General features: G+C 41.3%; 3 protein-coding genes and 1 long non-coding RNA gene across 6 annotated transcripts; 1 reads left to right on the top strand and 3 right to left on the bottom strand.

Moving 5' to 3' along the window:
• Nucleotides 1–351: 351 nt before the first annotated feature.
• Nucleotides 352–6755, bottom strand: LOC100119022 (E3 ubiquitin-protein ligase MARCH8). 2 transcript variants are annotated; one of them, XM_008206640.4, is made up of 6 exons: nucleotides 4037–6755; nucleotides 3836–3964; nucleotides 2814–2905; nucleotides 2511–2691; nucleotides 2139–2404; nucleotides 352–1641 (listed from the first exon to the last, which is right to left on the bottom strand). In XM_008206640.4, exons 1-6 carry the CDS (start codon nucleotides 4061–4063, stop codon nucleotides 1380–1382), a joined length of 957 nt encoding a protein of 318 aa, XP_008204862.1. In that variant the 5' UTR covers nucleotides 4064–6755; the 3' UTR covers nucleotides 352–1379. The 2 variants fall into 2 exon arrangements, with proteins under 2 accessions (XP_008204862.1, XP_032453385.1); XM_032597494.1 differs by having other exon boundaries at nucleotides 3836–4646; nucleotides 4716–6744.
• A 307-nt stretch (nucleotides 6756–7062) lies between these two features.
• Nucleotides 7063–9918, bottom strand: LOC100680139. The gene is made up of 5 exons (XM_008206645.4): nucleotides 9342–9918; nucleotides 9145–9269; nucleotides 8857–9055; nucleotides 7752–8013; nucleotides 7063–7668 (listed from the first exon to the last, which is right to left on the bottom strand). Exons 1-5 carry the CDS (start codon nucleotides 9682–9684, stop codon nucleotides 7395–7397), a joined length of 1203 nt encoding a protein of 400 aa, XP_008204867.1. The 5' UTR covers nucleotides 9685–9918; the 3' UTR covers nucleotides 7063–7394.
• On the top strand, nucleotides 8877–23142 carry LOC103315835. 2 transcript variants are annotated; one of them, XR_001728875.2, is made up of 4 exons: nucleotides 8877–9098; nucleotides 22219–22470; nucleotides 22690–22829; nucleotides 22905–23142. It is a non-coding gene; the product is annotated as an uncharacterized LOC103315835 (long non-coding RNA). The 2 variants fall into 2 exon arrangements; XR_512098.4 differs by lacking the exon at nucleotides 8877–9098 and adding an exon at nucleotides 21503–22157.
• Nucleotides 10075–21190, bottom strand: LOC100119058. Its single transcript, XM_001602855.6, has 13 exons — nucleotides 20868–21190; nucleotides 18615–19204; nucleotides 17956–18066; nucleotides 17484–17734; nucleotides 16781–17265; nucleotides 16014–16524; nucleotides 15115–15931; nucleotides 14006–14567; nucleotides 13801–13930; nucleotides 13099–13725; nucleotides 11946–13012; nucleotides 11645–11865; nucleotides 10075–11561 (listed from the first exon to the last, which is right to left on the bottom strand). Exons 1-13 carry the CDS (start codon nucleotides 20923–20925, stop codon nucleotides 11337–11339), a joined length of 5655 nt encoding a protein of 1884 aa, XP_001602905.3. The 5' UTR covers nucleotides 20926–21190; the 3' UTR covers nucleotides 10075–11336.
• Nucleotides 23143–24399: the final 1257 nt, after the last annotated feature.

Genomic DNA, 24399 nt, shown 5'->3' with positions numbered 1-24399 from the left:
TTAAGATGCGTAACTTAATCAAGTTTAATTATATCATTATTTTATTTCTCATCAATGAATACTTGCACATTTTCGATACACAATTAAGAGTAGCTGTTAAAACTGTCTTAAAACTTGTTACATGAGCAACAAATCCTTTTTTTATTTGTAATAATCGAGAATGTAAATGAAAATTTTAATTTTGCACTTTGATTACTGCAATGAAAAATAAATTTAACGCTAACAAGATGATCCTATATAGAACAATCTAAGATGCACTGTAAGTAAATAAGTACATGCATTATTTAAATTATAATATTTTTACATAGATTCACATCTCGAATGAAATTTCAGTTCTTTCTTACACATAAGTTGTTCTTTATCAGACTCAAGTTTATTAAGCATAAATTACATTTATCGGCATATAATATTTTTAAGAAAATTAAAAATATTAAAAATTTTAGCTGTCAGCAACGTCTGTACTCCTTAGCATTAAATCCGATACATTGTACAAATTACATGTATCTTTAAGCATACAAAAAAATACAAAATACATCAATTTTAGAATAATTTTATCAATTTATTTTTTTCGATTTTCCTTGTCAAAGCTATGTTTTAAATTTGTTCTGCTACATGCTATTTTAAACTTTCTTAAATTTAACTGATGTGTCACTAATTCATGTCATAAAAAAATTTGTAAACCATTACTTTCCATGCTAAATACTTTTTTTCTCATTTTATGTTTAAAAATTGTACAGTGATTAGTATTAAAATGTTACAGCAAGGAAGAATTTCGTATTTCCAATATATATTTAAATACATACTTTATGTTGTTTTAAATATGGTAAAGTTTATTTAATAACATCACAGATACAATTATGTATATACAATAATTAAAAAGAGGAAATCCAAAGCGATAAGCTTTAAGAGAACCGTGTCTGTGAATTATTACGGTGAAATACTCAACCTTGTCTGAGGCTGTAAAAATTTCCAATATTTCATTTTAGTTTTTTCCATTATTTTTGTCTCATAACTTCTAATTTATCAAAGATTGCGAAATGGCACTGATCTATTTTGCTTAGTAGTAATTTTTATTTTTCATCAAAAAAATACTCTTTGAATTTCCACTCTTTGATTATCCGAAGAAAGAATCTTCGCTTGATGCTCCCACACTATACGCGCTGTCGTCATCGAAATCAGAGCACTCGAGAATTAGATTTCAAAGCAAATATTGTTTTTGTCCGGGGATGGATTTTAGATATTATCACTGTAACGATGGCTTATCCGTCTTTGTTCATTAATCAAGTGTTGTCTTACATCTCTCTCTCTCTCTCTCTCTCTCTCGTCTTTTTTAAATGTATTCGTCGACCGCGGTATCTTTCCCCTTCGTTTTACTTATATTACAAATTGTCTTCAGACGAGGAAAGCTTGTCGAATACGTAAAGCTTGAGTTGAGCGTCGTGTCTCTGCGAAATCGAGGCAGAGTCCGGCTTGACAGTTTGAGAGGCGCAAGGTGGTTCGACGGATCGAGGTAAAAGGCTTCGATTTAGCTCGGGCATCGAGGCAGTTGGATCCTTCAAGGGCACTGTCACTTCGCGAAGTGAGTCCGTGGGTGAAGGTGGAAGCACCACTTTTTCAGGAGCGTTTTGAATGAATATCACTCTGAAAAATATTCAAATGAGATTATGCTGATTATACAATCCGTCTTTAAATAACAAATCTTCATATTCAGTTAGAGAAGGTACTAAAAATATTAAGTCAGTTAATTTCAATTTAAAACGTGAAAATATCAAAGAGGCTTTATCACTAATAAGATCTAAATGTCGTCTTTTTAAATTGTCAAGTACTAAAGAATTCCTTGAGATTGCTAACTTCTTTACAGTATTCCTCATTTTTAATATATGCCAAAGGTCAACTCACTATATCCTCTGAATGAATTTATTCTTTTATCTAAATGAGTATTCATTTAATAATTGATCACATATTTAATGATTTCCTTGGAAGTATTTCTATTTTTCTGCGGGGTATCACTTTGATAAAGCTTTTATAAGTAGAGCAACTCTTGTCGTTGAACAAAAGTCTTTTGAATCATAGCAAAGAATGATGTTTAATGTATGAATAAGGCAGTAATTTCATTTTGATAACAAGTTTAAATTTACCTATTGAATGCTCTCCATCTTCTGCACAGCATAATATAAGTTTTACATTGAATATACATAAAGACTAGCCCTCCTGTAGAACCTATCACAACAATAATTAGTTTCATCCAGAAACCCCAGTCGACAAATCCTCTGCGAGCTTCTTCAACAGTCCGCTCCACCAATACGTATAAAGACCAAGCAACACATAGCGCAGCAACTGCATGAAATGCGACTGCACACCATAGTTTACGAACCTCCGGTGCTGACATTTCCAATTTCTCCCACTAAAAGAATTTTAATGAATTTAGAGTATGGTATTTATAAGTAGAAACCAAAAGTGGCTTCAGATTACTATAGCATCAGAATTCATGAGCAAAAAGGTGTGTTTACCTCAGAGAATGGCTTTGTCTTTGCATGCATTATGAATGTAAATTTACATAATTCGCAGGCCCGAGTGTCAGATGCTTTTATCCATTGTTGAAGACAAGCCTGATGAACATAGCGTAGACTGCCACTGCAGTAGCAAGGGGCCAGAAGAGGAGCACCAACCTCGCCTTCACAGTGACAGATCCTTTACAAAGAAAATGTTTGTTCTAGTATATGCAATGGTTACTGAGTATGGCTTTCCTAGCATGAATTCCACTCAGATGACAATTCACTTTTATAAGCTATAAATATTTAAAGTTTACTCACCGGCATATGTCATGATTGCTTGATGACAATGTACTCACTGATGAGTGACAGTGATCCGGGATCACTGTTACAACAGGTGCATATGCTGGTTCCTGAAAGTGTCAAAAAAAAGTGTTATTTTTATTTTACTAAGAAGCAGCAGCAGATAACATACAGCAGATTCTTTATCCACACACATGGGGAAATTTAACTACACTTTTTATATAAGATAATTCAAATCTATTTTCTTTCTATTCAATAGTCCACACAGGATGTTGCTAAATTTGAACTTGAATTCTGAAATACACAATTGCATTGATGGCAGACAGCCAAGTGCTTCAAAGTTATACCACGATTTTCAGAGATATTAGTAGAATACAGGAATTTGAAAAATCAGTTATGTGCCTGACAGATGAAGCTGTTGTCAATTCATGTGTCTTTTCTTTACTCTTGTCAGAAAATTCAAGCCTGATTGTCAGTGGCACATAATGAAGAATTATCTTAGTCGATAGTCAGTTATCTTTTGACCTTTAAATGTGAGCCACGTATCTTTAGTATACTTAATGCTTCAAACTACTCTAACAGTGGACAATTAATGCAATGAAATACTTGACAGCTGAATGTTATTCTATCGGCCTACACCACACATTAATATCTAGACTTTGGTACAATCTTCAACATGTAGTTATTTTTGTGTGACTTGGCTAAGGTCAATATGGATCATTTGTCAGTTTTATTTTTAAGCACGTTATGTATTTCCTCATTTTGTCATATATTATGTTAAGTTATATGTCTCATAGCAAAGTAAGAACTTAATAGTTTAATTAATTGAAATGTAAATTATATCTATGCAGCTCCAGCAACGAGAGATGGGAAGCAGCGATTGTTAGTTTTTGTTTTGACTACATCATATGAAGGAGAAAGTGTTTGCTATCCTTGTGGTAAACCAATCATTTGCAAGATAAGATAATCTAAATTAAATTTAAATATATTTCAAGAGAGCCTTGATTTCTCAAAGTTAATATTATACAAGCGATATTTACCCTGGGTGTCCATTCTGGCAGCTGCTGCTCTCCAGTAGTCGGGCTGTTGGGACTGTTAGCCGAGCCAAGCGACTGAGATGGTTGCCAATCGGGGGGATTGACATTGATCTGGTGAACTGGCATAACTCTCTGATCGCAGGCAAACATGGAAACACTCTATTGATTGAAAACTTGGGTCATCAGAAGCATTTCACTGGTTACCTCGGCACCAGCATTCTCCACTGTCATGATCCTCTTCTCTATCCCCTCGCAGCCACTGATAACCAGGGTGACGTCTTCAGCGCGCACTCAACAACACTGGCAGCATAAAATCCGCATGTTAACCACAGAAAGTGAGAGAGAGAGAGAGAGAGCAGGCGACCGGGTATACGAAGTATAAGTATCAAGTCTTGGCTGTAAGCTATATACGTGCGCGTCGTCTCGGCAAAATTGAATTTCAAATTCTCGTCGACGTCTTAGTCATCGCGCGCGCGCTCGGCATTAAGCGCGTCTAAATTAATTAACGCGGGCTACTCAGCGTCATGCTCCTCTTCCCCGAGGACAGGAGAGAAAGAGAGAGAGAGAGATAGGCGACGAGTTAGCACGAGTCCAGGGACTTGGAGTAAGCGCTACTACTGCTACTGCAGCGCTTCAGCGTCTTGTTATTGTTGTTGTTGTTGTGGCTGCACAGCTGCACCGTGGACGACGACAGACGACAGCAGCAGCGGTGGCGGCAGCAGTCCTGGAGCGGCGTCACGCACATGACCGAGACGACAGCGGCTTCTTCTTTTTTTTTTGTTTTGCAACGCGCGCGGACGAACGAAACAAAGGCCTGCAACAATGGATGGGGGTATATTCACAGACGAACGCGCACAGAGAAGGCAGCTATAGGTATATATACCCGCAGTGTCCGCACAGGCTCTCAGGTGCACTGTCCCCAGTCGATATCGAGAAATATTATTCGCTGTGCGCTTCTGACACCCGACGATTCTTTATTCGCCTCCTCCGCTGCTGCAGCACTGCACTGTGCGCGAGTCGCTCTGCAATGGCAGAGTGTGTATGTACCGCCGCCGTTGACGACAGCGGAGAGTATATGTGTTGCAGCTGCGCTGCGCTCTCTCGAGTCTCGGCTCTCTTTTTTCCTCCTCTATACACTACACACACTCCTCCGTATAAGCTCGAGAGCTGCAGCACGTGAAAACGCGTAAGTAGTCTCGGGGCTTGGCGTCGATGCCCCACAGTTTTTCTCTCTCTCTCTTTCGCTCTTGCGGCGGTCGTCGAGCTGCAGCTGCTCCCGGAAGCTCGCTCGCTCTTCTCGCTATAGCGCACACACGCGCAGCGTCGCCCCTTTGTGTTTATGTAGGTAGTTGCTTACTGCTGCTGCAGATGGGCTGCTCTCTCTCTCTCTCTGCAGGGGAGAGAAGAGAGAGAGAGAAAGAGAGAGAGAGAGAGAGAGAGAGGGAGAGAGAGAGAGAGAGAGATGAGAATGCACTGTACTCGCGGCGATGTGTGTGTTGTGTGCCGCCGAGCCGACTGTTATGCGCGAGCGAGGAGAGGATTTTTTGACTGTCACTTCGGGTCACGTGACCTCGAACGGACGTGCGTGCGCGGAGAGGTGGACTCCGCGCTCAGCGCGACTGTGGCATTTAAATGCTAGGCAGCGCGAGTCGCAGCAACGTCCACTCTATATACGCGATGCGTGCACGGCGCTTTAAATAGAGTCGGGGATGCGACGCCGTTGATTTTTTCTTTTAACGACTCTGCGCTCGCTCGCTGTGCACGCGATGTTTACGTTTTCGTAATAACATTGAAAACCATCCGCTGCTTTTAATCATTCGATAAGCGTTCGAGGTTCGAGAAGCGAATGCGGAATAGTAGCGATTGGGAAAACATACAATGCTGATGAGTTGTAGTAGAAGAATGGACAATGTTGACACTTGTTCGGGGTAGCTATACTTGTAACTTGTTTTTCGAACGGAATTATTCGACGGTCGCTTGGAAATCTTTCGGTAATAAAGCCCATTACTTAAGTCCACCGCAATCGCTTATTAATAAAGAGAACATTCGGATTATGGGTAGTATACGAGGCTAAACGTATTCAATATGCTGCAGCTTATGTTTTTGATGTGCTTTTCGTAGAACCTCAGTGCAGACTACGACTATCTGATTTCTGAGGAGAAAAAATTTCATTAGCTACGTTGAATAATCCATTTTAGTCATCGCCACACCTGCTCCTGTTTTTGCCGCGTAAAATTTTAATTTTGCTTCGAATAATGAGCTTAAAATAATTCTTGTAAAAAAGCGTGCGCATTGAGAGCTGCGCTCGTTTTTTTTTTTGGCTCCTGTTTATACTTTCTATATTTTCCGTCAGAGCTACAAAAAAAAAACCAGAGCATAAAATTGCGTAAAACAAAAACAGTCGCGCTCGATTATGCGGACTACTCGAAATTGGAACAGCGAATCAAAGAAGCCCGATTACTTATGGCATCGAACGCTTCTTGACCAATCGTCGTCTCTGCCGGCTTTTCTTCTTATAGCGTTGAACTGAAGGTTTCGAAACTTTTAGAATCTGACAACGGACAACTTGTCTAAAACTACTTCATAATAAACTTTTTCACTTTCTTTTATCTGTACTTATTCGCATCATTTGTCGGGTATCTATAATACATATGCCACGAGTTTTCCTCGTACACAGGATTGTGAATTAATCGGCATAAAATGTGGGTCATTGCTCCGGAACTACGCAATACGCAAATGAGAAAAAACTTACAGGTGCAGACAAGACAATGATAATTGTAGTATCGATACAAATTGCATTTAATACTCGCGTCTCTATTGGTTTTTGTCGGTCTGTGTAGGCGATGAATAAGTAATATTGTACGCGAATTGGATTAAGAGTGTATCGACGTTTCTTGACCAATAAAAGACTTTGTGATCAATATTAAATCATTTAATTCAAAATTTCTTGAAAGAGGAAAAAATCAAGCGCCTGTCCAACCTTTTGTTTTTCCAGGATTCTTATCAGTTTTTAACTATATATACTAGATCTTTGTTATGATATGACTCATTATGATATTCATTGTTTGGCATGCTGATGAAATTAAAGGAATTATTACGAAACTGAATATCAACATTGTGTAGCTTTGCATAAATTGCCTGTAGTTACAAGTTTTTAACAAGTTTATCCTTTTAAACACACCATTGTTACATATTTTAATTATCAGTTTGTATGTACAAAAACTAATTTATAGTGTTATAAGTAACATTATTTATTATAATTATAATCTTTTTACAAAAATATCTTATGTAATACTTATTTTTGAAAATTTACATCAAGTGATAACAAATATTCTATGTATCTCTTTTTGCATAACTATTTATTATTTTAGGTCAAATAATGAGACAATGAAATGAACAAAATCTAACGAAACAAGTAAGAAAGTATCAAAACTTGTAGTCTATGAATAATTTGCTGTTGAAAGAATAAAAACATAAATTTCACCTTGTAGTTATCAAATTTGTCTTAACATGTTCAATTTTAAAATTAGATGTGTTCAACACTTAAGTTTAGAAATAATTATTATATATGCAAACGAATGCATCTTGCAAAACTTATTGGTCTTTGGCACAGAGAACATTTTTTCTTTTCTGTAGTCACTTTCTTTAAACATTCTAAGCAATATACATGGCCGCAAGGAGTTGTCATAGCTTTAATATTCTCATTGGCTAGACTTTCTAAACAGATGGGACAGTTCAAACCTGGCTTTCTTGGTGATACTGTATTTTGATTAGGCGTATTATTCAAATTATCATCTAAGCTTACGGTTTCATCTAGGTTTATAATCACAGCAGGTCTGCGGAAAATATAGACTCTTATTGATTATCTTCTGATAAGGATTTTATCTAATTGTTAGAACTAAAAGTTGATATTACTCACTTAAGTTTTGGTTTTTTGGCCATTGGTGTACTGTCTGACTCATACGTAAGTATCACAGAATCACCTTCTGATTGATCTTGCTCGATAGCTATCTCTTCGGGATTGTGACCAGCACGTGCCCTTGACAGCCTCAAAGCTGTGTTCATCGGAGAGTCCTGTGTAAGATCAATTATATCAACTGGCTCCATTTGGTCAGGTATCAGCTCAGTTACTCTCTCATTTTTAGAACTCCGAAGATTACGAATTCGTCGAGGCATTTTTGCTGTAAATCGAAAGTAAATGGTTCATAAACACTGAAACTTCAAAACCTCCGTCTCAAGAGTATCCACTCGAGATACCATTGGCATATATCGATATGGCACACGCACAAACTAACCTTATAACTGTTAAATTATTAGCACTTGTCAAACGATAAAAGTTTTGTTTGTTAAATCTCTTGGGTAAATAACAAATCTATACTTAAAAATCAGCGAAACGAAACGAACGATCAGAATGCGGGATTTTGATTATTTCAACAAGAGATTAACGTTTCAAACTGTTTTGACGCGATCGTGAAGATGCATCACGGTTGACGCGAGTCCTGTGGCCGTAATGTGTTCATGCCGGATGAAAACATCGTAAGAGATACGTCTGGCCGTGCAGTCGGTATAGTAGATTTTGACAAGGCGGCTAAATCATAACCGTTTTTCCGAGCGTTTTTGTTTTTACGGTTCAGATAGTATTCGATTATGAGAAAGCGTGAAATCAAGATATGTCAAGTCCGGGTTTCTCTATTCAAAGCATATGGTTTTATTAGAAAACTAATTACATTTTTCTTATAAAAATAGCGTGTAACACAATCACGTTGCTATTTCATAGCGTAAATAACGGACAAAAACAAAATACATATAACTTTTAAAGTCATTTAGAATAAATATCAATAAAAGTCGAAAAAAATTGCAGTCATCGTCTCTCCTTTAAAAGTCGCTAATAAATACAATAAAAGTCTCAATAATATACTCAAAACGATCCCGCGGGATATTATCGAAGCAGGTATTATCTAAATTATAGGTATAGAGCTTTTTATATAATCTTAATTAACTCATAAGTTTCTTGCACTGCTTACATTCTTGCTCGTGGTCCTCTGTTTCGTCGCACTTGGAGCAGATTACACCTCCACAGGGCAGCTCCAGCAACCGCTTCGATCTTGAGCAATAAATGCAGGATTTTCTCGGCGCTGCGGCAGCGGCGCCGTCGAGTTCGTCAGCGTCGTCGTCGGTGCTGTCCTTACGACGAGAGGCGGACTTCTTGGAAGCAGCCTTTCTCTGAACAGACAAGGTCAACTTTTAATCATCTCACCAAACGCAGGTACGTTTATTCCTATTTTTCTTTAATATGCTACGTATCATCGCACCTTTTGCGATGGGTAAGCAGAATCGCCTCGAGAAACGAAATCGTTCTCGCAATATCCAGACGAGCACTTTTGCGGAGTGTAGTACTTCAGTCTCTGATCTCTGCTCGGAGATGGACTTCGATCAGCTAGAACGATATTTGTCATTCGCGTCATTGCATTGACCTCTATACTTATGATACGTCGAATAAGTATCCTACCTCTCTTGGCACGATCAGCAGACTTGCAGCAGCCCTCGCGAACCATCTGCTTGAGTTCGATAACCGGACGCACGACCTGTATCACCCCGTGGATATGTTCCTCGAGCTTGTCGTAAACGTTCTTTTTCGGCGACTTGGAAGCTTTGATGTTGCTGCCGACGATCTCCGGATCGTCTTTGCTGCCCTTGCGTTTGAACCAGGACTTGGGTGGCACTGGGATACCGACGTCGCGCATCCCGTCGATTAGCTTAGCCGAGGTTTGGCCTACTGGGATGCCGACTCCGATCGCCTGCATACCTGCACCGACCAGGTGAGCTGCTGGGCCTGTCAGGAAACCCGCCATCTCCGATGATTATTCGATGATGCCGATATTTTTTTGGGTCGAATTGAGTTTACTGTTAATATTTTGCACATATGAGTTCGAATTTTTAATACTTCATTGACAATTAATCGCGAAATAAACGTATGAACGTTTGGAGCAAGAGTTAGATCGATGGATAATATGGACGATTATAGCTTGAGTAGTCTTAACTGTGAAAGCTGCTCTAATACTGATTGTGAAGGACTAAACGATACTAATGCGGGGTCGAGGAGCGTAAATATAAATATAGGTGTGCGCAAGTATGGGTGTTGATTATGTTTTCGATTCCAACAGTCAAATTTGAACGTTTAAATTAGATTGTGCCTATGGGAATTTGAATTAAAAGACGGAGTAATTAAATCTAGATATTGCTTTATTTAAAAAAAAAACAAACTAGCATTATTTACAAATATGTAAACGCTTGCATCGCTCACCGATTAAAAAAATTTAACAAATTAAAATACATAAATTGAGTATACACTATAATAATGACCAAATTCAATTCTTTTACTAAAAATAAAAGTCCCTCTAAAAAATTATTTTTATAGTTTATCTACTATTTTCAACTAACGCATTGTATCGTATCTCTCGGCGATTTGTCTTGGTCAAGGAAGACTAAATGGAATTTCTTATATATAATACAATTCGTGATTTTTCATTTTTTTGTTGTTGTAGAATACAATTTTTTACCGTGACAAAAATACTTTCTAAATCTAAAATTAATAATACTACAGCCGTTGAATTTTCTCATTAAAAAACGCAGCTACGATTTCTTTGATTCGTCTAAAAGCTCTCCTAGTAACGAAGTAAAATCTTGTGCTTTTTAAAACGTAACAACTTATCAAACTTTAATTTCTTAATATCAATACAGTGGAAGATATCGACGATCAGTCAAAAAGTGCCTTAAAAATTTTTTATAAGCATTTTTAAAAGTTATCGCGTTCGTGTAAATAGTGACCGAAAAAATTGCGAGAGGGAGAATCCGCTACGCTTTATAACACGCGCACGTAGTTCTCCTATTAATCATCATTACGTTATTATAGAATATCTTTGAAATAATAAAATCTTTTCTATACGACGCAATCATGTAAAATCTATAATAAATATTTACAAGGCGTTAACTTTTTCGACACGATTATAAAGTAAGGTATACATATGTCTTGTGTATCATTTATCATTACCTATCGTAGAGGCACATAATGGACGGTTACTCTCAACTGTATACTGCGAATGCAGAAATAATTACTCCCTACGCTTCCTTCAGTAATCTACGTGTTTAGCGATGGCAAGATTCAAGGCTTCATATCTTCTAGTCTCTTATCTTTCAAGGCACAAAATTAAATTACTAGCTTTCATCCTTTCAATTTTCTCTCCTTAAAAATGTACGAGCATTCGAAAAAGGTTACTCGTAAAAACGATTACCCTAGGTAAGCCTTGAATAAAAGTAACAAATAACAACGATAAATCGAACCTGATTACCGGAAATTCCCTTTGCCGTTTTCGATGTTTACTCTCGTACTTGATCCTCACAAGACAAGACAGTTTAACAATAGGAACGAGTGTATCACGTATGCATATGAATTTGTGCTCGGAGTTAGAAAGATTATTGCGACGGATTATTACTATAATTATCATTAATCTCCGAAGTTCTGGTTCTGGCCATTTTTGGAGCCTCGGTGACGTAACAGCGAGGCGTCCGAGAGAGAATAGGTCCCAGGCTCGAAAACCGGAGGATACTCGAGGCCCGGATAATCGGGAGGAGGCGACGTTGGCGGTGGTATGTAAGGCAAGGTTGGAGGTCCTAGTGGGTGTCGCATGTTTGGCCTCTTCTGGCACACTGAGACTCCACCCATCATACACTGCAATAAAAATCATTGATTAAAAGCTCATCACATAAGACTCTGTTTCGATGTTTTAATAAAAGAATGCATCAAGTCTTTACCTTGGGAACGTGAGGTGCTGGTGTATCTGATGGACTCCAGTCGCCGGCAGAACTCACCGAGCTGAAGCTCTGGCTAAACGTTGGACACTGGCTAGTTCCACTACAGGAACTTAGACTTTGGCTGATTCCACTATCACCAGGACTCTGACTTCCTGACCGACTATTTTGTCGTTGATGAGAAGATTTGTCTCGGAATAAAGCTCTGTGCAACCTCGGAGAACCTAAAGAAATTGTTTTAAATTTAAATTACGTATTTTACAATAGTTCTTAATTAAATGATATTGTCTCTCATCACACTTACCTAACAATGTTTTTTGCTGCTCACGGGGCAGATCTAACGAGCTTGGCTTTTGTGGACTCTTGTTCCCAAAGAAGTTCCTCAGTCCTTTGGTACTTTTCTTTTGCTCGTTCGCTTTATCCAGATGCATCTCAAAAGCGGCCCTCATGCCGTCCTGTTCAAACGAAGACATGGGCATCGGTGGTGGCTGATACTGAGCCACGTTCTTTAACCTGCCCTTGTTGTCGACGTTCATAGGGCGTTTGTCACCCGAGCGCAGCGACTCGATCCAGTTACGTTCCGGATGAACGTGATCGCGCCGCCGACGGTCGGCTACGTTGAAACTGCCATTGCGCGCGATAGAAGATTCTTTCTTCGTACGCTGCATCGTCTCCGAGCATGTATGACAGGCGAGGTCACCGCTGGAACCCGAATGACCATCGTTTCGCAGGATCCTTCTGGTAGCATGCTGAAAGTCCATGTTCCCGTTGCTCGTGTCCACGGTTCTTGCCCAGGGTTGAGGCTTGAGCCTATCGCCATAATCCAGGGTTGAAAACCCAATTTGATTATCGTTCACTACATTTGCCTGGTTGTGAGTGAATTCCCTGTTGGCCACGCTTGGCGAGTAAGGTCGATGTCCTTCGTAGTTGTTGTTTGTCGAGGGTTTCTTCTTCTGCAAGCAGCTAGGTTCCCACGATTTTTTGTGCGTTTTCGATTTAACTGCCTCATTTCTGCCACTATTGCTGCTGCTGGTCTCGCTGTCGAACGAATGATTGGAGGAGTAGAGATCACCTCGCATGGGAGGGTTGGGAGGTGGTGGTGCTGGTGGTAGAGCATCGTCACCATTCCTCGGAGAGCCGTAGATCATCCCGTTAGTACTCTGGACCATACTGCTCACGGGACCACTATCTGCAATGTTCCGGTGCTGAAAGTGCACGTGATCGTTGTTTAATGGCGTGAAGCGAGTGGTGTTATTTGTACTGTTGTTGGCGGTGCGTTGACATTCCTCTTCTTGGCGAGAGAGCATGAATTCTTCGAGAGTTATGAAGCCCTGTAGCTCCTCAGGCCTTTGGTTACGACTACTTCGCGATCTGTAAAATAGAGTTAAGTATGTAAAAATTACACACAGTTATTGCATGTCATGCGTATAGAACATATGTATTAGTAACTAATTTACCTGTCAGTAGTACGTCGATAATCGCCCATGTCTTGAGAAGAACTAAGTACATCCGTGGCACTATGAGACGTGTTCAGTCCGTAAAATGTACTTCCAGCTATCGTAACTTGCAAATCTGGCGAACTCATTTTTTCTGGTTTCCTGCTAGGCGCCGACGTCGGCAAAACTCTTCTATAGCTTCTAAATTGTGCTGTGGGGACAGGCACATTTTGAGTCCTGGATCCCAGGAACTTTAGATACTTTCTATCCAAACTCGCACCACCCATCTCGTGATCTTTCATGCCGGAGTCTTTTTTGCCAAGTTTTTTTAGCGAACCGAAAGTCTTTTCCACCAATGGCTTTGATTCTGCGGAGGGGCTTTTTGCTTTATTATTTTTGGTCTCGCTGTCGCTTTCGTCGGTTTCCGTGAATATGCCACTTGATCGGTCAGGTCCTATTGTCGCTCGGTTTATAGCGTCCAGCCACATTGCCAGAGTGTCTTCAGTATCCGCGGCGAAGTAGAAAACCGTTCCTGTGTAGTAAACCTTAAAGGCGTACTTGCGAGATTTCACCTCAGTTGCCTGCGATGCCGTGAATCCTGATAGTGCAATCAGGCAGTCAGCTTTTGTGCTCGTTTGTGTTTTGAATCTATACATATGATAATGTTATAATGAGCAATGTTATTATAAAAAAATTTTGTAATTTAATTGGTGCAAAGCAAACCTGTATAACGAAGCATCTTTTATTATGAACCAAGCTCTGGCCCATGCTCCACCAGCACCTCTGCTGCGATAAGTTAACCAGCCTTCCAAATCTCCGGGAGCAATATCTTTGACAGCTACGTTCCTTCGTTCTAAAACACCATAATTAATTCATTTAATTTTATTTTCGTTTATAATAAAATAAATGCAAAAAATGCTGTACTCACTGGCTAAAATGGTGTTTCGTTTTCTAGCGCTTCTCGGACTGTTGTTCGATTTCGTCGAGTTTCCATGTAAACCCATACTTCTTGCGACCATCATAGCCCGATTGACCATACCTGTCCTGTCCTTTTCAAGACTTCTCTGCTTGGCGTCAGACGATGGAGTTCCCACACCAGGCTGGGCTTGTTGCCGCGAATAGCAAAGCCCGTCAGGCGAGTCTAGATTCTGCGGACAGTACTCGTGCTTGTACTGCTGTGCATCAATGGAACTACTTGTACCAGGTTGTGCGTACGAGGCTTCTTCCTTAGGCTCCGGAATCTGCGTGTAACCGTAGGGATCAACGAGTGATGTCGAGGGTTTGATCTCGTGGATAGGTGTACTTGGCTCGTCGATAAAGTCAGTGGAACGCTCAACAAAGTCCGAGTAGGTCTCGAAACGGTCGCTCTTCCGCCGATTATCAATAAAGGTTTTCTCGTCGCGCGGATGAACCTCCGGAGGGATGTCGATCTTCTTCAGGTCTCGCCTTACGCTCGGCCTGTCCGGAACTTTTGGCTTCTCTTGTGAATGCTGCAAGCAAATATTGAGTTTTGTAAAAAAAAAAAAAATATGTAAATTGATAAGATTTTAATCATCCGAGTTTGGGTATGCTTAATTAGGAAATAATAGATACTCGATCAGCGACCACACACATGTTCCTTGACGATCCAATTGACGAAACATTAATTTCTTCATTGAATTCTGAAATTCTAGGGATCATTTAAAAGGAGTTATATCACTCGAGAATGCGTGTGACTCATGCATTTCGGCGGCGCGGCATCCTTTGAGCTCTCTCGGCCGCGTGACGTCATACAAATGAACTCCATTGCCTTAAAAATACCGCAAGGAGTGTAAATCGATTTGGGCTCGCTCCTCGGCTGATTTACCTTTTTTGTTCGGACTTTTAAAATACCGAGAAGAGAAGGGAATGTTTGTGTTTCTTTTGTTTCGAAATTAAAGGCCAGCTACAGTGAATCTCAAATTTACAAAACTTTTTTTTTTTAATTTACGCACAAAGGAGCAAAGAATGCCATTGTGAAATTCGGATGAAAGTTACGAAAATGCGGAGAATGTTTACCTGCTGTGGCTGATAGTGATCTCGCGGGCTGTTGTTGATGGGCTGCGGTAGTGGCTGATTTACGTTGAAATTTAGGGGAGCCGGTTTGGTGAAGTATTTCCTCGGTGGTGGTTCTGGGGGCGTTAGTCTCGGCTTGACCTCCGGCTTGGTCGCAGCCTCTCTCTTCGGTGTCTCCGGCCGAGTGGCGGGCGAGGGACTGCTGGGAACCGGTGTCGTCGGATACTTCATGCTGATATTCTCGACCAGCGCACTCTTGTGGACCTGAATGTTGGGCGAAAGCGCCTCGATCATCTTATCATGCTGATTGTTATTGTCCGGATAGTCGTTGGATTTATTGTCGCTTGACGGAGAGATGTGCTGCTTTTGGTTCTCGTACTCAAACTCATTGCCGTTGCTCAATTTCTTCTGCTCGAGTAGCGCGTTGTCGATCGTCTCGATAATGTCACAGAACTTCTTCATGGCCGCGTCGCCGTCGCTGCTTGTCGTGCCACCCTCGACGTAACTACTCGTCGACTCGGATTTATCCTCGCTGCTCTCTCTGCTCGATTCAACGCTGTTGTTATTAGCGGCATTATCATTTTGAACAGCTGGTTTTGGTGACTCGAGATTTGCTGCTTGGATCATTGCTTCACTGTTGAGCAAGTTGCTCTCTTCATCGGTATCGAGATCCGTGGTGATGTTGCCCGAGTCGGCTTCCAATTCATCCAAATTGTCGTTCACGTCAATATCCACGTCGTTGATTTTAATGTGGATGTTGGTTTTTGCCTCGGGTATTATTGTAGGTTTTGGAAGAACTTTTTCCGAAATACTTTCATTGCTGCAAATCATATTTGGTTAATTATAAAAATCATGTTTGATCAAAGTTAAGTACGTAAATTGAACTAGAGTAAATGTTTTACCTTTTATTATGAAGATTTTTTTCGATGTCGATGATCTTCCTCGCCACATTGCCGATAACTCTCGTTCGGTCGAGCTCGCGATCATCCGCCCCAGGCTTTGGCGTTATCATTTTCTCGTGCTCTTCCGACTCCTCCGCGGAATCGAAGTAGCGCGAGTCAGTCTTATAGAAACTACTGCTATTACCATTGGCGGTACCAGCGGCTGCTCGGGTTCTTTGCTGCTGTTTGTGGTGCTCATCTAGGGCAGCCTCGAATTTCTTTTCGATAAAGTCGTCGTCCGACTCGGTCAGATCGTAAGCTGGCGTGCTGTGACTCTTGTCGAGTCGGCCGCGTTCCTTGCCACCCGAACTTCGCAGATGAGCAGTCGTAGAATCTCTATTGTCGTTCGAGCTATTGCTACTCTGCCGCTGATGACTTACTTCTAAAGGCACAGTATTATTACTTTTTTTGCTATTGCTTTCGTTACTTGCTGATGCCTTGTCTGACGCTTGCGGTTGATGATTAATATTGCCTGAAATTTTAAATAGTTTAACAACTCATTTAATGATACTCTTGGAGTGCTTTATCACTTGAGTGAAAGATAAATGCCTTTGAATTCATAGTCCGACAATTCCAGAAATAATAATAAATAACTTTCGTTTTCAAGTAACAAGATACAGCTCAAATTTATTTCAACGCCTGTCTGTCCTTCAAACGCACTTTCCCACCCATCAGCGTATCCTCGCGCAGCACATAAAGACAAATCAAATTCCCCTATCATGACTCACCAGAATCGTTACCCTCTCGCTTGGCCAGCGAAATATGATCCCGCTTGCCGGTCTCATGCGCAGTACCGTCCTGAAACTGCACCTTCCTTCGTTCGTTGATACCCTGTTTTTTCGATCCAGGTGGACGTTGTTCGATACCCAGACAGGTCTGGGGTCTTAGACTGGGCTGGGATGGAACGTTGTCGAGGCCGTGAGCACAGGAGGCGGCCTTGTCTCGTAGTTGGAAACTCGTGCTGTGTTCCTGTTTGAGCTCACGCCACAATTGCTCGATGTCGACGCTGTGCTTGGCGGTCGGTGAGGCCCCGGTTATGGTTGCGCGTCTCTGGACGAGGTTTCGTGGTTTCGCCGAGTAGAGGCGGACGGATGACGGAGGCTCGATCTCGCTACTGTCCGAATCGCTGCTGTCGTCCGTCGTCATTGTGTCGAGCATCGAGACCGTGTCGAGAATTGAAACTGGCTCCGGTGTGGGAACCTTCGGGGCGTGCCTGGGAATACATTTCGTCGTTCAATGGTTTTTATAATAAATGAAGATACGTTTAAGTAAAATTGTCCGACTGTCAACATGTCGAATGTTTTCTTTTAAAACAATGAAAATAAAAACCGGAAACTAAGCGTATAATTTCAATTTGGAAAGTGAGTAATTAAACGGCCGATCTTATCCGAAGAATTATCATCGTTGGAAAAATTAGCTGAAGTAACTTACCTTGGCAGGGGCATCGTGAAATCAGGTATTGTCAGTAATTCCGGCCTTGGCGATGGTAAATTGTGTTGCCATCTCGTTGCGTAAGGCGTCTTTTTATTGCTCGGCAGTCTGTATGGTTTAATGTATATCTGACCATAAACCTTAGTGTGTCTGGGTCTGCGCTTGAGCGTCAGCAGAATTTCCGCGGGACTCTCGCGAAAGAGCTCCAGCACGTTCTTGCGCTCCCAGCCTACTACAGTCTGATAATTAACCTGGAAAAGTGAGTCATGGCATTTGTCATTCATGGAATAGATCACATGACAAAACACTAGTCAAGGTTTATGAATAATTGCTTTGAAACGGGGGCTTGATAACGACTTATTTTTACGAGGATGATTTTTTCCGTAAAGTGTCAAGGAACTCAGAAATATCGACGCGCGCGCGCGCGCGAGCAGCAGAGAATAAAAAGTAATTTTTTAGAAGTCAATATTACCTGCACTATTTCATCTCCCTCCTCCATTTTACCACATTGATGGGCAGCTGAACCGAATTTAATTTCGGCAATTTGATGGGCCCCATGAAAAGAAGGCAAAATGCAGAAGCCCTGAAATCAAACGAGTTGCTCACATTAATACTTTACGAAACAAACTGACGAAATTTGAGCCTCCAGTCAGACTGCATATCTGTTTATTATCACAAGAGGAAGTGTCAGTCCTGTTGTAATTAAACGAATACAAAGAGTGATGATACTTTATCTCTTGTAGCCTACAAAACTACAGACTTTTAAAGAATGCATTTCAGTTTTGTTTTCTGATAATTTTGTTTTAATAAATTAAGCATTTAATTTAGAAGAGTTTTATTTAATGTCTAGCCATTTTTTTTTTAAATGTTCAATGACTGAAAATACTTAAGCATTATGAGTGGTATGCGTAATATTACATATTTGCCAGCTAAGCCTTCACTTTTTATCACTAAGCCAATATTTACTAGATAAAGTAATGTGCAAAAACGATGAAGGCTTTGGAGTAGAAGTATATTTGCTCAACGTAACATTTATTCAACATTGAAAAGAAGAGTATAAGTCCTCAGAAATTCAGTGATTAATGAAGCACAATTTTTATCCAGTAATAGTACGAGTCATAATTTTCTTACCAAGTCATCACCAGGTCTTTTCTTCAGAGTGGCCAAGTCCAAACTAGAAGGCTGCAGAATCATAGGGTCTGCAACATCTTGGATGATGTAATCAGCCAGCTTGGCCATCTGTCCGCAAGTGGTTCTGATCTCCTCTATGGGTTTCTCAGCGAACCTGTCTCTCTGCGCACAGGTGGCCATCTCCAGAGACAACTTGAGCAGCTCTGCCTTCTTGTCATTGTAGTCTAACTGTCCACTAAACGGTGGTCGGTCCAGCCATCGCACCAGAGGCTTGACGGCCGTGATTATCGCCACTACGTCGGATAATGTCTGTGTGGTGACTGGTTTGGAGTCGGTCTGACGCGACAACTCGTTGTGCAAACTGTGAGCCTGGCAGGACAGCCGCATCGCCAGCAGCTGAAGGTTCTCTCGGTCGAGCTCATAGTGGAAGTTTCTGAGGTACTCTACTGCCTCTAAGATGATCTCCTGGTGACCTAGCTTGAAGACACCCAAGTGCTCCAAGTCCTCGGGCCTGAGGTTCAACAACTGCTGCCCGTTGACATTGTGGTTCATAAAACTATGAACATAGGGGAGAGCAGAATTGTCTAGTCCTGGAATACACAAGAGATATTTATGAATTAATGCTCAAAGCGAGACTGTTACATTTATTTTGGAGTTTTGGAGCAAACTATCCGCCGCATCGCGGAAAAATTACGTCAGAAAATCTCAAAGACACGCACACGCAAATTGTATACAAAGCAAACCACATGTTGCAGAGACCTAACAATGACCTAACAGTCATTGATTCACAATTATTTTTAAATCCCGGTGAGTAATATTTACGTTAAATCATCCGCAAACAAAGGAGACTCCAAAACAACGAGAGAGAGAGAGAAAAAACAAACAAACTAAATCCAGAGTTTGAAAAGCCGTTACGTCCTATATACAGCTGTTAACACAGCTCATCGAGCGCTGCACCTATAAACAAACTGGCCATCGCAACATATGAATGAGAGAGCGAGAGAGTATACAATACATCTCTCTCGGACAGTCGTCCTCAGCAGCTAAGGGCAAAGCCCCGCGGAAGCAATAAAAGAACAACAATAAGAGAGGGGAGCATCGGAGCATCGAATTAAAATTCGTCGAACGACTGGCTCGATAAACCGAGCGTGCAACGAGTGAGAGAGAAAGAGAGAGAGAGAGAGAGAAAGAGAAAAAAGAGAGAAGCTCGCGTTCAATAAAAGCAGAGCGGAGCAGCTCCTCTCACAAAAGAAGAGAGGCGAGTGCAGAGCCCTCGGATAAATTAACTCTCCTCTCTCTCTCTCTCTCTCTCGCTGTAGCATCAGAAGCAACTCTCTCTTCTCCGACCGCACGGTGTATGCAGCCTGTTTTTCCCTTTTCCCTCTCTTCTCTCTCTCCCCGCAGCTTCATTCTCTCCCTCCTGCGAAACACGTCGCAACGAGTCTGCATGCAGCATCTCTCTGCTCTCCCTCCCCCGTGTCATCCTGTCTTCGCACAAGAGTAAACAAGTATTTTTCGGAGATCTTTTCGCTCCGAAAATCGAGCAGGTAGCGCAGTGTAAGCCCGAGCGTATAGGTATATACATATATACACAAGGGAGAAAAATGCCGTTGACGCATCGCGAGAAACGATGCTGCGTGGGTATAATGTAAGAGCAAGCGAGTGTGTGAGAGAGAGAGAGAGAGAGAGAGATAGAGGAGGAAGAGGGAAAAGAGCCTAAAAATACACACTGCTGCGCCGACACGACGGGGCTCTCTTTACACGGGCGAAATTCGATTGACAAAGAGCAGAGACGTCGGCGGCTAGTGTCCGTGTGGCGTGTATACCTATACGTGCGAGCACGAGTGCTTCGTTTTTCATGAATGGCGCTCCCTCGGCCGTTTTTAATGAACGCGCGATAATTCACGAGCGCGCACACGTGTGTGTGTGTGTGTGTGCGCGCTGCGTGTTGGGCATATACGCACGTACACAGTGTTTTATGTGCAACGAGAGTTGCAATAAGAGAGAAGCTGCGAATAGCGGAGTGTTATGTAGGACGTGTCGGAAAAAAGCGAGAGCGATTTTCCCACGATCTTTTCGCTCGAGGAATCTCGGGCGCGCGAGAGCTCGTCTAATACTTTTCCTTACGCACATCGCGACGCACACACGCACACAGCACAAACTCTACTGCCTCTTCCTTCGTTCGCATCGGGCACACACATTTTTTACGTTGTAAATACTGCGATACTCTATTAATAGCGATAATCCTCGCACCTTTTAGCCACTCGCACACTTGGTCCGTCTTCCACTCGGCGACATTAACATACGCCATCACTTGCCATGACCCATTCACCGTCTGAGGAATTTTCTCTTCCTCTTCTCGGGCTTCGGCTATACAGTATACACTAACACTCGTTGTCTCGTCGTCGGCGGCGGCTGGTTTCTGCGGCAGCGCGGCGGCGGCGGCGATGATGGGGGGATAAGCTCGATGTGTTGGTGCGTAGGTGTGACGAATTTGACGGTAGACCTGCACTTGTCGTGGTGCGCTGGCCGATTGGGCGGTGGACTGCTGAGATCATCGCGATGCACGCGAGACTAGTCGAGAGTGTGGCGCTCTCCGCGATGCGTCAGGTGAGACGCTGTTGGTAAGGTAGGGGGTTGACGACAGTCGGTAAGGTAGGGAGCGTCGGGTAAGGGGGTTGGAATTTCGAAAGCGCGCTGTTTTTGGTTTTATATTGGAGTTCGAGGGAGGAATTTCACATTTTTCAATTTTGCAATAAAGAAATTCCTCTGATTGAAACGTTACAGCGCGAAAAGCAGCATATTAAACATCCGGAATTTTATTAAAAAATTCCTCCATCAACTCGAACATATTCGCACCCGGTCCATTAAGCTCTCCCCAAACCAGCTCTTCTCTCACATTATTTATTTAAAAACGCATCGTTATTCGCAAACAGACGTCCGAAGAGGTTTTAATCACGCGTATAAATGGGAAGTCTATCAAGTCTCTCGCGCTCCGTGCAAATACAGGCTATATTCGCTCGTGTAAATTTGCCCTTCGCTTCGCAGATAGACGTGAATTACACGCCGGGCGCATGTGTACGCACGACTTTTCGGCCAACGAAATAGATTGAAAAGCTCTGCTTTTTTTTCTGGTTAGCCCGCAGCAGCAATTATTTCTCCCGCATTAAAAAAAGGGGGTATATGCCATGTGCAAACGTGGCTAAAAGCCGTAACGCTCATTCGGCCGGCTGTGCGGCGGGACAAAAAAAGAGGATTAGACAGGAGAATTGTTGCGCCGATGCGTCGTGTATGTGGATTATTATAAACTGCTGATGTTTTCCTATGGACTTTGTCGCGAAAACATCGAGGCTGACAAATACGCGAATATGGGACGGCGTGTTTGAAAAATACATATAGGCGTTGGTTTTTCTTCGAGTGCAGTTCGCGTTCGCGTATTTTTCTCTCTGTGTCGAAATTTCGCTGAAATATCTTTCGAGGCTTGCGCAACCGCGCAGTAGAGCCAATATCCGCCGATAGTGTGCAGCGACTAGCCTAGAAAATGTATTTACAACGTGTAATTCTAAAACAATACACATTTATAACATTTTGTTATTCTTCGAAGGTCGTGCACTTATAACGAAGAAAGACTTAGAAGAGCTAGAGACGAATTTAAGCAAAAAAATAAATCGTATCGAGGCCAACGTACAATACTATTTGCGCGATGTTTTAAAGAACCTCAACATGCATATGCCAATTTTTGGAGCACCTGAGGCTGCAGGGGCGCAAATTCTTCCGACGTTCCCTTTTTCTGTGCAAGAGGAATTTCAACAATTCGATGAGACTTAGCCCTGGATGAAGAAAAAACAACGCATTGGTAATCACCACCATATTTATTATTTTTCTTTTTTACTTTTTGACACTAATAAAGTGCGCGTATATATATTTATTTGTTAACTTTAGGTTTGGAATAATCACTACGAGCAAATTTTAAAATTCGCTCGTAGTGATTATCAAAACCTAAAGTTTAAAAATACAACTAGCATTAAAGTCATTGATTATTATACTTATTTGTGTTCATCATTTTTTTTTACAGAAAACTAGAATCGCTTGGAAAAATTTTGAAGGCCATTATCACGAAAGCCGTCCAAACTAACTATTCAGCTTGCGGAAGAAAAATTAAGGGCCAGAGAAAGCTGAATTTCAGCAGCACCAACACCTACAAAATATTGACCGGTATGAATATTTAAAAATTGATTATCTAAAACTATATAAAATGTAAAGTTTTAATGAAAACGATTTATTTTGTAGATGTACTGGTGGAAAAATTTGCTGTAAGATTGGAAAGCATAACAAGTTATGCATCACGCTGGTTTTCCGGTGCACCTGATAGAGAGAAGGGAAAGCAAAATCGCAGTTCTTAAAAAAAATCAGTCGATGAACATTATTTTGTTAAAAAGTTATGTTTATGCTTATGTTATCGTTTTCTACGAAGTTTTAAGGTTATTTAAACCATATATGTAAACATGATTATTACCTAAAATTTTTTGAAGTTTCATAGTTTTATTTGGGCGAATTCTCTGGATCCTGGTATAATGAGATTTTGCGAGAGCACAGATAGTACTGGTTGAAAGCTATGAGCCAGTATACATTTTACACTCCTGGGTCGTTCTTATCATTTCAGTAAAGGAGTCAGCACTGGGGCAATTATTGACAACCAGTACTGCAGCACTAACTGCCATTACTGTTTCATTATTGGGCCGTAGGTTGCCTCTTTCATCTGCTTTTTGTTGCAAAAGTTGCGAATGGAATTGATATGGAATTCGTTTTTTGACATGTTTCACTCTCTGATGCCTCGGCTCTTTTATGCAGTTTGATGCGTCTCTATCTGTAAAGTCCCCCGTTGTTTCCATAGAACAAAATACATTTCTGCTTCGGTGTGTCTGGAATGTTTTCAGTTAAAATCGTAATAATAAAAATACCGCGAAAAATTCAAATTTCTCCGAACCATGGTCGCAGAAAGCTCGAATATGTCAAAGCCAGCTTTGTTTTGGTAATATTCACGACCCTCTTCGCGCAGCCTATCAAATATTCCACACAACTGCAAACTATGTAGCAGCCATTTGGATAGTTCGTTCAAAAGGTTGAAAACCGTTATCGTTTTTTCGTATCAATCGACGGATTGGCAGCGCGAGCTTTTTGCTTTTAGTTATTATTTACTAACCGCCAAAGCGTCGGTGTTGTTGTAAAATTCTCGCTGAAACTTGCTCAACGCGTATAAAACAAAGCTTCTCGATGGAAAGCAAAACAGTTATGCGCAATCTCTCGTCACTTCATAATTTCTTTCGACGTTAGCTCTCGAGCGCATCAACATCGCGGAGGGTAAAGGATCATCAGCTCAAAGGCTCCTCGGCTATTCGGTATCTCTCGCTTTGATGCATTTTTCAACTCCTTTAATAAGCCACTTCCCCACTGGCCCGCGTATCAGTTACTTCATTTTTCATATACACCTACCTGCAGCTGTACTATATATACGTTTCCGGCTTTGCGCGCTAATCCTTTTGCTGCTCCGTTTTACTGTACACGCAAACGTACTACACATAAAAAAAGGGCCAGTCTTAGTTTTTCCATGCGTGTAACGCAGCCGCTCGTATAATAAGGCGCGAGATCAAAGCGAGTATAGTGCTTTTACCTGTTACTGCGTTTCAAAAATTTGGAGCGGCCAGGTTATATTGTAATCTCGTAGTTCCGCGCTTTGTGAGCCGGGCATGAGAAGTTGTCTTGGAAAAGGGGAAAAGTTTTTTCC

Source organism: Nasonia vitripennis, chromosome 2 (assembly GCF_009193385.2).
Source record: "Nasonia vitripennis strain AsymCx chromosome 2, Nvit_psr_1.1, whole genome shotgun sequence".
Lineage (NCBI taxonomy): Eukaryota > Metazoa > Arthropoda > Insecta > Hymenoptera > Pteromalidae > Nasonia > Nasonia vitripennis.
This window is presented reverse-complemented; position numbering and strand designations above follow the sequence as displayed.